At 38.7% G+C, this 15406-nt stretch overlaps 1 protein-coding gene across 19 annotated transcripts in view; it reads left to right on the top strand.

Moving 5' to 3' along the window:
- The window catches only part of MYCBP2 (MYC binding protein 2), a 300050-nt gene extending 287718 nt beyond the window's left edge, over nucleotides 1–12332 (top strand). For all 19 annotated transcript variants that reach the window (XM_059684877.1, XM_059684883.1, XM_059684875.1 and 16 more), the window contains 6 exons: nucleotides 538–726; nucleotides 1633–1740; nucleotides 3013–3222; nucleotides 6098–6205; nucleotides 7025–7190; nucleotides 11500–12332. In XM_059684877.1, the coding sequence (XP_059540860.1) occupies nucleotides 538–726; nucleotides 1633–1740; nucleotides 3013–3222; nucleotides 6098–6205; nucleotides 7025–7190; nucleotides 11500–11615 (897 nt within the window). In that variant the 3' untranslated portion in view covers nucleotides 11616–12332. The remainder of the gene's footprint in view (nucleotides 1–537; nucleotides 727–1632; nucleotides 1741–3012; nucleotides 3223–6097; nucleotides 6206–7024; nucleotides 7191–11499) is intronic.
- The last annotated feature ends 3074 nt before the right edge of the window (nucleotides 12333–15406 follow it).

Raw genomic sequence — 15406 nt, 5'->3', positions numbered from 1 at the left:
TGATAGACACATCGCTTGGTTGTATGTGCCCTTGACTGGGAATCAAACCCACTACCCTTGGTGCACGGGATGATGCTCCAACCAACTGAGCCACACTGGCTAGGGCTATCCAGATATTTGTGAAGCCTCAATTTAGTTAACAAGAATTTAGATAGTGCCCAAATAGTGAAAGATATCTCTATTTTATTTCATCCCCATTTTGGCCAGGGGGTGGGTGGTGATGGGGAGATTGTAAGGCAGTAATTTTTTGTTGATCTGTGGCTATGCATAATAACAAATAGATTAAATTTGTAATTTACTTTTAATCAGCATTCCCTTTATGTGGAGTGAAAATTTTTAAAAATCACATTAAAACAAAAATAGACTTTGTTAATAATCCTAAATTATATTCAAAGAATAAACATCACTTTATTGTAACTTAGCCTTAATATGTATTTCCTGTGGGGAAAATATTGGAAAACTACTATAATAGATATGATTACTAGGATGTGTGCTTTTTTTTATATTTTGTGTGCCATTGTAATTCATTTTTAATAGGAATATGCTAAGATAGCCTGTAGTAAGACACATCCTTGTGGCCATCCATGTGGAGGCGTGAAAAACGAAGAGCACTGTCTGCCCTGTCTGCATGGCTGTGATAAAAGTGCCACCACACTGAAGCAAGATGCTGATGACATGTGCATGATATGTTTCACTGAAGCACTCTCGGCAGCACCAGCCATTCAGGTGGTCTCCGCTTTTAAAGTATTAATTGTGTCTAAATTGTCATTGAGAGAAAATGTCCCATTAATACCTACCAGTTTATTAAAGAGAATATTCTGTTTACATTTTGTGTGTTTAGCTTTAATTTGTGATTTACATAATCAATAAAATGTTCATAAGGAATGAAAAACAGATTATCCAATATCTACTCTTTTCTTAATTTTCAATCCAGAATGATACTTAATAGCATTATATAACTGATCTGTACATAATGATGCAATGATACATACCTGCATGCATAATGTACATACATAATATAGATCAGGGGTGGGCAAACTTTGTGACTCGAGGGCCACAATGGGTTCTTAAACTGGACCGGAGGGCCGGAACAAAAGCATGGATGGAGTGTTTGTGTGAACTAATATAAAATCAAAGTAAACATCATTACATAAAAGGGTACAGTCTTTTTTTTTTTTTTTTTTAGTTTTATTCATTTCAAACGGGCCGTAGTTTGCCCACGGCTAATATAGATGTTACTATTTGCTAAATATCTTTTATATACTTTTACTGGTTGCTTATTTATATTTCCAGTTCTTGTAATTCCAAGGTAGTAGTCTCAAAAAAAGATCTTAAATCTCTAAGTCAGTTGTTTCCTCTTCTTTTTATAAAATACAGAATTGAGTAATTTTGCATTTTTCCTAACCCAGCTTACTCTCTATAATGTGTCATTAATATATGTATGCTAAAATATTGGGAGCACCTGAAGACTTAGTTAGTGTCCTATGAGTAGTGGGAAAGTGCTAAAATATCATTGTACTAAATTGCTTGCTTTTTCTCTTATCTCCTTTCAGTATACATTGAATAATCTGCTAGTTACTGGTGTTTATCACTGTTACCTTTGCTTATATTCTTCTCTTTTCTTTATTTAAGCTGGACTGTAGTCATGTATTCCACTTACAGTGCTGCCGACGGGTTTTAGAAAACAGATGGCTTGGTCCAAGGATAACATTTGGATTTATATCTTGTCCCATCTGCAAGGTATGGAAAGAATCAGAAATTATCTACTTTCTATTTACTTTCATCTTTATCTTCATCTTTCAGAATAAACTGTCAGTGTCTCTCAGTGTCCTTCCCAGCTTACTTTTTTTTTACCACCATCCCCCATCTGCTCTCTTTATCCGAGTGGTACCTAAGAATATAATAGATCTATTATGATATGTTTCAAAATAGTAATTGTCAATTAAAAACTAGTTAAATTAAGCATACTGCATCATAAAATTCATTCAAACATCATCAAGCATTGACAGGCATGCATCTCTGTTTTCAGACCCCCTGAAAATTCAGGTCATGTGACATGACAAGGGGTAACTACCAAAAAGAAGAATGAGCCTGTGGTGCTTGTAGGTACTGATACCTGCCATTGAAGAGTAAAAGCTGAACTTTCAGTGCCATTAAAACACTTTTAGAGCTCAAATAAGAAAATTTTTGACACATGTCTACAAAGATAGTAATAAGCAAAGTAGTAAATTGTTTTGGCAAGCTAATAATGATTAACAAAAAAAAAACCTTTAAGAATGTGATTAGCAATGCCATCTCTATTAATTCCTTTTTTTTTTTTTCCTATTCTCCCTGTTTTCTTCATATTTGCAGACTGATATATAAGGAAAGGCTTAACACAAACAATCCTTGCTTAGGTAAACTGAGAAATAATAAAAAAAGATTGTAGTATTTGCTCTCCCATCTCATATAGTGCCACCAGAAAAAGTCACATTTAAGTAGTATAGAAAATACTACCTGCTTATTTCTACCACCTGACATTCTACCATAGCTCCAAGGAGCACACAGAGAAGGGGTGTCTTATTTGTGGCAGCAAGGTAATAACCTTTTATTCCCAGAACAGCTAAGGCAGCAGGAGATATGTTCCATACTCAGGAATATGAAGCTAATAAAGTGGAATTTTCACATTCTGTGCCCCACTTACCTCCATTTTCCCTGTGAGGCTTGCGAGAACTTTACAAGATTATTTTTAAATGGCATTTTCTTTAGAATCTAGAGGCCCGATGCATGAAATTCATGCAAGGGGCTCAGCCCCCACCACTGCAGTGGCTGCCTCGGTCCCCACCCGCCCCGGCTTTGTCCAGAAGGTCATCCAGAAGGATGTCTGTCCGGTCTAATTAGCATATTATGCTTTTCTAATTATAGATTTTTGAGTTACCTCCTAGCACAGTGCTTTGGTACTTTGGTACACACTGTTTGTTGAGTTAATAAATAAATGGCTTTCTTAACAGATGTTCATTTTTTAAATTTCAGAACAAAATAAATCATGTAGTATTAAAAGACCTACTTGATCCAATAAAAGAACTCTATGAGGATGTCAGAAGAAAAGCCTTAATGAGATTGGAATATGAAGGTCTGCATAAGAGTGAAGCTATCACAACACCTGGTGTTAGATTTTATAACGACCCAGCTGGCTACGCCATGAATAGATATGCATATTATGTTTGCTACAAATGCAAAAAGGTATGCTATAAATTATACTAAGAATTTTTAAGAGCTAGAGATTATCTATATGATTAAAAAGTTGAATTCTGTATACTGATAATTCAATTCTTACATCTTAAATCTGAAGTTAAAAATGAGAAAGCTTGGTACTGTATTTCAAGTTTAATTTATTTACTTAATTTGTTTTGGGATATTTGTTAACCTCTACAGGCTGTTTACAAAACATGAAGTATTTCTGTACATAAGCTACTTCCCATCAGTAAAAACCTCCTGTTTTCCAAATCCAGGTGGTTCTTGAATAAATTTCTCTTACTTGACTCTTTTGAGCATTTCCTCCTTAAATTCTTACTTCACTGGTTTCTAAGAAAACACTTTTTTTATATCCTCCTTCCTTTCCAGTCATTTGTCTTTAATCCCTCCTAGGGTGTCTTTGCATGCACCTACCTTTTACCATATTTGTTTCCCCTGCACTCCTTCCTTGGCCAATAATACCTCCTTATCTTTGATTTACTTCCTGTACCCCCATGCCTTTGCCAACCATCTATAATATTATGACCTTCCAAAATCTTTGAGATTTAGATACAAATGTCCATCTGCCTTTCAGACATTTGGATTTCTCACACATACTTCAAAGTCCACATGTCGAGTATTATATTCAACTTGGACTCTCATCTCCAATGTTAATTTACAAAGTCCTGTCAATTTTGTCTCCAAATGTCTTGAGGGTTTTTTCCCCAGTGATTTTCTTTGGTAATTACAGCAGCTTTCTTTCCTGAACTGCTTTTGTGGAGCCCCTAACGCCTCCATGCCATTGTTTATACTTACACTACTACTCATAGATAACTTTCTCAAATCTGATTGCATCGTTGTTTTGCTTATAAGCCTTTAACCCTGTCCACCCTTCATCTCATCCCCCAAGCTGCTACCTTTTGCACCCTATGCTATAGAATACTGAACAACTCAGCTTCCCAAACTCGGCCATGTCTACTCACTCACTAACACTTCCATGCCATCACATAGGCAGTTTCTCTTCATGAAATGCTCTTCTCTACCTCTCTATCTCCTGCTCTGCGTTTTACTCTCACCTGCCACCTACTTACACACATGCTCAGGTGCAGAGCCAAATCTATCTATCATACTTTCAGATTCATATCAAGTTTCACCTTCTCTACAATGTGCCCACGCTTACCCATTACCACCACGTGATTTAGAAATCTGGCATACATCCATCATAGCCCTCATTATCCTGCATTATGATTACTGGTTCACTTATCTCTCTGCCTCACTTGATAAGTTCCGTGAGGACAAAGACTATATTTTTTCATTTCTCTGTCTTCATTACTGGCACTTTATTAGACACTAAGTTAATTAGAAAATGAATAAATGAACAAAGGAATCAGTAAATGGAAGATGCACTCCCCGTTTAGCAAACAAAAAATACAGATAATGAAGAGAAGGATAAATAGATAGATGGTAGCCAGAAAGGAAGACAAATATACATACACCCAAGAAAAACCAATACTGTATGTTTGTGAATTGTATTGTTACAAATAATAATACATTATTTCTGGGTGTTTAATGTACTAAACATCATAAATGAATATTGTGCCACCACAAGGATGGCAATCAAATGTCCAGGAAGCCACACAGGGAATGCAGAGAAGTAAAACAGCTGGAAAATTTCTGAGGCCATATTCAGCTAGTGGAAGACCATTTAATAACTCTGTATCAATGCAGCCTGTCTTTTGGCCTGTTTTCTAGTACAGATAATAGATTTATATTGATTCATCTTGTTTATCCTCAATTTTTTGGCTATGAGACATATGCATATAGATTGCCCCAATTATAATTGACCTCATTTGTTTTGTGCCCAGAGCAAATTCAGATAAATTATTTGTTATGATAATTTCATTTATTCAAATATCTATTAGATACTGTTCAGTTCTTGCATATAGTATAGCTCTATAAGTATGAGCAGTATTTTGAACAGAATTACCCAATTTGCCTTTGCTTTTTAAAAAATGTTATATGATTAAAATTGATTTTTTTTTCTTTCCCATTAGCCTGAGGATTATAATTCTGTACTAATATTCACTTTAGGCATATTTTTTGTTCTCAATATTAAAATTGGAGAAGTTCTAAACATATTTTTAGAGCAATAAAAAGAAAGATTTTATTTACAATTTCAAAATAATGAAAGACTTTAAACTTTGCTCTAAAAACACATTTTTTCTTTATTACTTAACTAGAGGCTCAGTGCACGACATTCATGCACTGAAGGGGGGTCCCTCAGCTCAGCCTGGGCCTGTGCCCTCTCACAGTCCAGGACCTCTTGGGGAATGTCCACCTGCCGGCTGCAGTCGTACATTCCCTGAGGGGTCCTTAGCGCGCACGGAGGCGGGAGAGGCTCCCGCCACCGCTGCTGCAGTCACCAGCCATGAGCCCGGCTTCTGGCTGAGCGGTGCTCCCCCTGTGGGAGTGCACTGACCACCAGAGGGCAGCTCCTGCATTGAGCGTCTGCCCCCTGGTGGTCAGTGCATTTGGTCAATTTGCATATTAGGGTTTTATTATATAGGATATCCTATTTTGATATTTATTTGTAATATTGTATATTATTTTTTTATTTTGCTTTGACAGTACAGTGTTTCAGCTTCCTACTGTAAGCATAAATTCATTCCAGAATTGAAAAACCCTTTATTTCTTTAAGAATAAATATAGCTTTATTTCTTACCCTGCTCTGCCCTCTGAGCAACAATGGGGACATCCACTTGACATGTAAGGGAGTGTCTAATAGACAATGCTATTTCCTAAGACCTCTTGATCTTATGTCCACTGTGCCCAAAGTATACAGCCGAGTTCTTCCCTGCTGTAATCTCAGTGCATTGTTTCCTAGGCATATTTTGGTGGTGAAGCTCGCTGTGATGCTGAGGCTGGACAAGGGGATGACTATGATCCCAGAGAGCTCATTTGTGGTGCTTGTTCTGATGTGTCCCGAGCTCAGGTGGGTAGACCATTAGAAATGACAATTTAGAAACATTAAACCTCTAATTTTTTTTTAAAATATATTTTATTGATTTTTTACAGAGAGGAAGGGAGAGAGATAGAGAGTTAGAAACATCGATGAGCGAGAAACATCGACCGGCTGCCTCCTGCACACCCCCTACTGGGGATGTGCCCGCAACCGAGCTACATGCCCTTGACCGGCATCGAACCTGGGACCTTTCAGTCCGCAGGCCGACGCTCTATCCACTGAGCCAAACTGGTTTCGGCTAAACCTCTAATTTTTTTAAATAATAATATAACCAGCATGGTAGAAATGGCATAGCAGGTTTTCCCACCAACGTTTTCTGGTGTTTGTACAGCAATGTATAATTTTCCAACCTATTCATATATAATATCTATTTTGGATGGGATTTGCATTTTATACTTTTGTCTCCCATAAAATAATTACCAGATTTCACACTTCTAGATTTTCTCCTCTTCAATGAAATCTTCATAGTACATCTATGAGATTGATAAATGAAATATTAATTTTTTAACTTGGCTGACCAGGAAACATTCACAAGGAAATTAAGAAGCTAGTTTATAAATAAAATTAGTTATAATGGAGCTGGGATTAGAACTTGAAGCTTGTTCAGTTCTTTTGGGCAAAGCCACACATTTATTCATTGTTTTTTTAATGTGGGTATCATCAATTTTTCAATCAGTTTTTAGAGTTGTGTATACTCTTAAAATATGAATCACTGAGTTATATATATTGCTACCTTAAGTATAATGAAATAGGTTCACTATAATCTTTATCTGTTTTCTTTTGCTATAGATGTGTCCGAAACATGGCACAGACTTTTTGGAATATAAGTGTCGCTACTGCTGTTCAGTGGCTGTCTTTTTCTGTTTTGGAACAACACATTTTTGTAATGCTTGTCATGATGATTTTCAAAGGATGACTAGCATTCCTAAGGAAGAACTACCACACTGTCCTGCAGGTATGCTTTTAGTTTTTTAAATATGATTATGGTATCCAGTTTTATTTAATGACTAAAGGCCTGGTGCATGAAAATTCATGCACTGGAGGGGGGTTCCCTCTCTTCCAGTGACTGCACTGGAGGCGACTCGGCGATCAGGGGAAGGCAATGCCCCATCACACCTCTGCTGCTGCCACTGCTGGCAGCACAAGCCTTGGCCGGCCCTGGTTACCATTGCCTTGGGCAGCTGGGCAGACTCCATCAGAGGCTTGCCTGCGCCTCAGGCCGTCCCTGGGTGGCTGGGTGGCTGGGCAGCTGCCATTTGAGGCTCACCTGTGCCTCGGGCCAGCCCTAGGGGACTGGGGGCCTGAGTGGACTGGGGGTCTCCGGGGCGGCAGGCACGCAGTAAGTGGCAGAAACCTAGCTGACACTATCCTGAAGAATCCAAGGGGTTCCTTGTCTCTATGAACTTCTCACTTTCTGAGTGAAGTAAAACGATCCTCATCATGAGTTAGGTTGGGAGCTATAGTGGAGCAGATTGCTTGTAGGATGAGAAGGAAGTCAACTAAAGATTAGTAAAAGGATTGCTGTTTGGCACTAAAGGGCCATGTGACGTTTGAAATTATAATGTGTAACAGAACCATTTAAAGGGATTTTGTGATTTTTATTTTTTTTTAAGAAGCCTGGAACAGGCATCATCAAATGGACAACTGATTTAATCTAGAATGACTGGGAACTGGCAGTAGTGAGCATCAGACAGCCAAGGGAATTAAAGAAGCTACTGAAAATACAGTAAAATGATTACCTGTGCAGATCAGGCTGAGAAAAGTCAATATGAAACTAAAAAGAGACTGAAAGTTTGGAAGAGGTCAGGAGGCTGGTGATCACAGTGAGGTGGAATAAGAGGCTTAATGTAGTGGGAGAAGTGGAAGAAGAGGTAAATGTGACCATAGAAGAGAATTTTGCATGAGATGTATCTGAAATTAGTGAAAATACATACAAAACTAAGTACTCCACAATAGACAATGTTGTTAAATGTGGGAAACACACACTTTCATCCATTGCTTATCAGAGTGCAAATGGTAGACCCTGAGGTGCCTCTCAAAATTTCAAATACATCTACCCTTCACCAATCCCACTTCTGGGGGACATACCTACATATGTGAAGAAAAGAAACAAGGAAAAATGTGCAAGGTTATTCACTGCAGCATTGCTTGTAATGATAAAAATTCATAAATGATACAAGTATCCACTGGGCGGGGGGGGGGGGGCTGATTAAACACTAATATGCACCATTAAAATAAGACTGAGGATGAAGTTTCTATATACTGATATGGAAAGATCTATAGAAGAAAGTATTAAATGAAAAATTAAATTTTAAAAAGTACATATAGTATGCTGCCTTTGTAAGAAAGGAAAAATTAATATATATGTTTATATTTGCATAAAAACACTGGAAAGCTATACAAAAAATTAATAAAATTGGTTAATACTGGTGAAAACAGGGAAGATGGGAGAGAAATAGGGGAAGAGGTGACTTCTTACTGATTTTTATACTATGAGAGATAAACAAAGATGGTAAGGTAAAGAGGGTTTTTAAAGTAAGGCTACTGCCCTGGCTGATTTGGCTCAGTGGGTAGAGCGTCGGCCTGCGGACTCAAGGGTCCCAGGTTCGATTCCAGTCAAGGGCATGTACCTTGGTTGCAGGCACATCCCCAGTGGGGAGTGTGAAGGAGGCGGCTGATCAATGTTTCTAACTATCCCTCTCCCCCTCTCTGTAAAAAATCAATAAAGTATATTTTTTTAAAAAATAAATAATAATAAAGAAAGGCTACTTTTTGCTACTTGCTCATGTCAAATAAAAATTGTTACACTGTTCCACCTCTAAAAACCTTTTGAAAAAATAGAAGTGGTGGGCTTTAAAAGAAGCAAGATCAGAATAAAGTGAGGCTAGATGTTTAGGATAATAGCCAGAATAGAGACGTGAGCCATCATTAGTAGGAGGACGGTCTGGAAGTGAAGGGAGTGAAAAGGGGGCAGGCAGTATTCTCTCTCATTTGAGCTTGAAAGGAAGAGGGATTATTGAATGAAAGTTGTACGTTAGTGGTCTGGAAATAAAGGAACCAGAAAAGTCAATCTTGCTTCTTGCCCGTTATGAATGCTAGAACTGGGGAGATAAAGAATTTTTAAAATACTAAAAACAAAAAGGAAGTTTGCTAGTCTTGAAACAGGTGTTGCAGAGAACACAGTGGCAGGTAGTCACTGAGAGAAGGAGAATGGGCCAGGCAAAGGCAAGGCCTCCAGTCATACATGCACATGCACGTGATCATCCAGGTCTGCCAAGAAAAAGGACTTTGCCCTATAAACAATTGTGAATCACAGGAATGAGGCAGGAGAGGTGGTAGAAGGAAGAAACTGGCATTGATCCTGGGCATTTTCACATGTATTTTCTCGCCTAATTTTTACAGCCTACCAGGCAGATAGTATTATCCCCCACATTCACAAATGGAAAATCAAGGCCTAGAGAGGTTAAATACCTGGCCTAAGATCATACACTTAGATTAAGGTATGCTTTTCCTGTCTCTCATATCCGCTCACTCATCCATTCATTTAGAGAACTGTAGATAATTAAAGGAGAGCTGACAGTGAAATTAGGGGAAATGGTTGTGCAGTTTACTTAGAAAGAAAGAAGGATCAATTCTCTAACCACTGTCAACCATTAATTTTAATTAATATGTAGATGAAAACAAGAGTCTGTTTAAGAAGTTAAATAACCCCTCTGTCCATTCCTTTCTAAATTATTTACTGATAACCTTCTTTGGTTCCAGTATACTTGTGCACATGAGCAAAACAAGTCTTTTAAATAATAGAAAAATAGGGGGGGTTTTTTGTCCATTTTTAAGCCTAGTTTATTTGATTATCTACAAATGTATCTTTCCCAAAGTGTTGCTTCCATATTATCATTCATATTTTAGGCTGATTAATTTTTATTTGCCTATAATCTTCCTCCCATATACTTTTCAAAAGAACACTGATAATATCTTCCCGTTTTACCAATGTATGCCTTTTTTTCAGAGAAAATGGAAGGGTAGCATGGCTTATTTACACTAAAATTTGTTTTTACCTGAAAAATATCCTATATAATAAACCCTAATATCCTATATAATAAAACCCTAATATGCAAATTGACCAAACGGCAGAATGACCAGCAAAACGACCAGTCACTATGATGCATACTGACCACCAGGGGGCAGACACTCAATTGAGTGTTGAGTGTCTGCCCCTCAACAGGGAGGCGACTGGTGGCAGTGTCAGATGGGGGGGGAGGGGGGCCGGGGCCGGCCAGCAGACAGCGCCAGGCCGCCAGCCAAGGTGGGTCCAGCGGGGGCCCCCCAATCACCCTGCCCACCAGTTGCCCCACAGGTGGCCCTGATCACCAGCCAGGCCTAGGGACCCTACCTTATATATTGGGAACAGTCTCTTAGATTTAAAAATTAACACCTGGCAAGGCTACTCTAACCCTGAAAAAACAGGATGATGCAGCGATGACCTGCATAGACTCTGGCTTGCACATTTTGTGGTCAGCCCTGACTCAGACACTCATAACTGTGTGACAAAGCCAATTACTTAACCTCTCTGCTTCAGTTTTTCCACCCATAAGATGGGGAAAATGGTACTACTGCCTCAGAAGGATCACGTTATGTACTACTTTTTATAATCAGGGCAAAAAAATGTAGCTGCCCATACAACAACAAGATGCCTTTCACCTATATGAAAAGTACTAGTATGGTCACTGGTGCATGCAGCGGCCGGATTGTGAGAGGGATGTTCGACTGCCGATTTAGGCCCGACATCCCCCAGGGGGTCCCGGATTGCAAGAAGATGCAGGCCAGGCTGAGGGACCACCCCCCCCCCCAACTCCAGTGCACAAATTCCGTGTACCAGGCCTCTGGTTTTATATAAAAATCTGTATTTTCTCATCCAGAATAATTTCCTGCTAGACTAAATTGAGGAATTTTTGTGACCATTTTTGTTCATTGCTCTGCTTTAAAATGATGAACCAAATTCATCATTAGGGTTTATCTCTAGTCAGGATGCTGTGGTTAAGGGACCATGTCCCTTCTTCGACATATATATATCTGGTATGTTGAGTTTTTTATGGGGAACATTTTTACTTTTGTGGTTAGAAAACAAATAACTTTGTTATTTTATATTTGCATAATCATTGTCATATTTCTCTGAATAACTTATCAGTGACTTATATTTACATTAGGTTTATGTGAATGTATTTTTTAATTATATTCTTTTGCCTCCTTCAAAACTTATACAGGTCCCAAAGGCAAACAATTAGAAGGAACTGAATGTCCACTCCATGTTGTTCATCCACCTACTGGGGAAGAATTTGCTCTGGGTTGTGGAGTGTGCAGAAATGCTCACACTTTTTAAAACACTCAGATTCTTTTGTCTGTGGATAGAAAAGTTGCCTTCATCCCCCAAGCAGATGTGGTGAAGTTTAAACTGCTCAGGATAAGGACGGGACCATTTTTACATCCATAAAAATGAACCATTCATACACAGTGCAAGAAGGATGCCAAATACCATGTACATAATTCTTGCTATGGAAAATTTCCCCATTAGTTTGATTCTTTTCTTTTGAGCCAAGACATCAAACTTGTGAGGTGTTTGCATGTGGCCATTACCGTCATTGGCCTGTGAAGCATTGGACATTTATAGGTAATTGATATAGAAAGAATCTCCATGCTCAAGGACTAAGAATGATGTTGGCTTTCAAGCAAAACAGAAAAATAATCATTGTTTATTGTATACTGCCTTTTTGTAATCCTGTACAATTGCATCACGGGTGGGGATAAAAAGAAGAATATTCTGGTTTATTTCCTAGACTGTTATTTAAATAAAAATTGTGTTAGGATGGCATATAAATGTAATAAGTATCACAGTGTAAATAAAGATATCAATGTTTGTCCTCTATAATATTTACTAAATTACAAATGCAGTTTCATTTAAACTTCTAGGTTAAGTTTGAGCCTGAAATTTTAATGAAGTGCAATACTGAGTGTGCCTCATTATCTTGCAGCTGTAAACATATTGGAATGTACATGTCAATAAACCACTGTACATTTTTATACAGTGATAAAGCATAAATATTGTGTGAAGTATTGCTTGAAAAACAAAATTTAAATATCTTTAAGGTCTAAACTCCATCCAATTTTCCTTGGAAAGAAAGTTACTAACACAGCACAATCATAACGTGTATAACTATTGGGGAAAATAAGAGTAGTAATGAAGTACAATGTTGGATCTTAATTGAACACTGGGTAGAAGATATATGTGTTTAGGAAATTGACCAACCTCTACCTTATTAATCAGTACCTTTTAGAACTTTCGAAAGAGTAATCAACAAAAGGTCCCCGTGTCTAAATAAGATGCATCTGAACCATCACTATAAAAGAAATAATGCTTTTTAAAAAATACATATTTCAAGAGAAGATCATACAAACTTTTTTCCTTTGTAGTGTGTAACAGTGCCTTAATGTTGCAAGCAATTTTTAATTGCCCAAAGTGTGTGAAAGCAAGATTAATTTGTTGTCATTTAGGGCACTATGGTGGTCCCAAACCAAGATGAAAGCATTGCGGGCAGAACTCGCTCAAGTCCAACCTCTAGATTACTTTGGGTTAATATTTTGTGGAAAAAACCCTGATACCTGAAGCTGAAAAGGGTCCTAAAGGTATTCACATGTTTATATTCTCTCACATTTTTGTTTTTTTTAATCTTTTTTTTCAATTACAGTTGGCATACAATATTATAGTTTCAAGTGTACACCTCAGTGATTAGACATTATAAAACTTACTAAGTGATCATCCTGAAAAATCTCATACCCATCTGACTCCATACATAGTTATTAGAATATTATTGACTATATTCCCTATGCTGTATTTAGACTCCCCATGACTACATTATGACTACTAATTTGTACTTTTAAATCTCTTCACTTTTTTCACTCCTCCCCCTCCCGTCTGGCATCCATCAAAATGTTCTCTGTATCTATGAGTGTGTTTTTATTCTGTTTGTTTATTTTGATTTTTAGATCAATTGCTGATCGATATGTATTTATTGCCATTTTATTGTTCATATTTTTATTTTTTTTCTTCCTCTTAAAGAAAACCCTTTAACAGTTCAAGTAATACTGGTTTGGTGGTGATGAACTCCTTTAGCTTTTTGTCTGAGAAGCTCTTTATCTGATCTTCAATTCTAAATGATAGCTTTGCTGGGTAGAGTAATCTTGGTTGTAGGTCCTTGCTTTTCATCACTTTGCATCTTTCTTGCCATTCCCGTCTGGCCTGCAAAGTTTCTGTTGACAAATCAGCTGACAGTACCTACAAGGTGCCTTCTTGTAGGTAAATAACTGATTTTCTCTTGCTGCTTTTAAGGTTCTCTTTTTGTCTTTAACCTTTGGCATTTTAATTATGATGTGTCTTGGTGTGGTCTTTTTTGGGTTCATCTTGTTTGAGACTCTGTGCTTCCTGGACTTGTATTTCTTTCTTTCACCAGGTAAAGGAAGTTTTCTATTTTTTTTTTTTCAAATATGTTCTCAATTTCTTGCTCCCTCTCTTCTTCCCCATGATGCAAATGTTGGTATATTTGAAGTTGGCCCAGAGGCTTCTTACACATTTTTTTAATTATTTTTGCTATTTTGATTGGGTGTTTTTTGCTTCCTTATATTCCATATCAATGGTTTGATTCTCGGCTTCACCTACTCAACTGTTGAGTCACTGTAAGTTATTCTCTATTTCAGTTAGGGTAAGGTACTCTTCATTTCTGACTGGTCCTTTTCATGTTGTTTATGCTCTCAGTAAGTTCCTTGAGCATTCTTATAACCATTGTTTTGAACTCTGTATCTGATAGTTTTCCTGCTTCCATTCCATTTCATTTAGTTCTTTTTCTGGAGATTTCTCCTGTTCTTTCATTTGTGATCTATTTGTCTCTGCATTTTGGCTGCTTCCCTGTGTTAGTTTCTATGTATTAGGTAGATTTGCTATGTCTCCTGGAATTGGTAATGGCCTTGTGGTAGTAGGTGTCCTGTAGGGCCCAGTGACTCAGCCTCCCCAGTCACTTGAGCTGGCATTCCAGTTGCACCCCTGTGTGAACTGTCCTATTATAGTTGAGCCTTGATGGATGTTGGCATCACTGGGAAGGATTGACCCCCAGGCCAATCAGTTGCTAGGATCTGCTGTAACCACAGCTAAAGAGTTGCTGTGCAGAAGCCAACCGTATGGAGCAGAACTTGCTTCAGTGGGGCTTTGGTGCTCACCAAGTCCACCCCTTGAGTGTGTCATGGTGGAAGTGGTGGGGTTTAATTCAGTGTGGTCAAAGTTGACCACCAGGTGCACTAGTTTTGGGGTTTCCTGGAAGGTGCAAAGTCAGTCACTACCTGTGCCCTGCCTGGGGCCACCCAAATACAAAGCAATCTACAGATGGTTACTTGTGTTGGGCTTGGAGCGGCCAACCTGTGGACCAATGTGCAGAGTCTGGGGCCACTCATTGAGAGGTACGGGGCATGCTGAGGCCAGCTGCTGCTTATTTAAGAGATTTTAGGAAAGGCCAAAATATGAGGCAAGAAAAGGCCAGTTGTATGTAAAAACCACTGGAAATGGCTTGGATGAGTCTGCAAGTAGGGAGGGGTGGGAACTCAGGGAATCACAAGGTTGGAAGGAAAAGTGTGAACCAGATTGATGGAGATTCAGATATGGTGCCCACCTGCTGCCTCTGTGGCGGGGAGCATTCAGCAAAGTAACACTGGCCTCTGCCAGTACTTCCTCAGGGAAAAGCTGCCTCTACAGCTCTCACCCTGACTCCAGACAAGTGAGTTCTTCCCTGAATGCCCCAGGTTCCTTTCAAGCTGCTGCCCCAACACTGGAGTTCAGAGGAGTGAGTCCGAGTAAGTCCAGGTATGGGCCTTTTAAGAGGAACTGCCTGGGATTCCCACAGCCTGTGTGTCACTCAGCCACAATCCCCGCTGGTTTTCACAGCCTAAAGTTTTGGGGACTTCTCCTTCTGGGAATGGAACCCTAGGCTGGGAGGCCTGGTGTGGAGCAGGGACCACTTGTTCCTCAGGGAAACCTCCATAGCCAAGGTATCCCTCCAAATTTTAAACTGCCACACGTGAGTGTGGGACCAACCAGTTCCCCTCCTACCAGTCTCGATGTGCTGCTTCTTC

The sequence above is a fragment of the Myotis daubentonii genome, chromosome 2 (assembly GCF_963259705.1).
Source record: "Myotis daubentonii chromosome 2, mMyoDau2.1, whole genome shotgun sequence".
Lineage (NCBI taxonomy): Eukaryota > Metazoa > Chordata > Mammalia > Chiroptera > Vespertilionidae > Myotis > Myotis daubentonii.
This window is presented reverse-complemented; position numbering and strand designations above follow the sequence as displayed.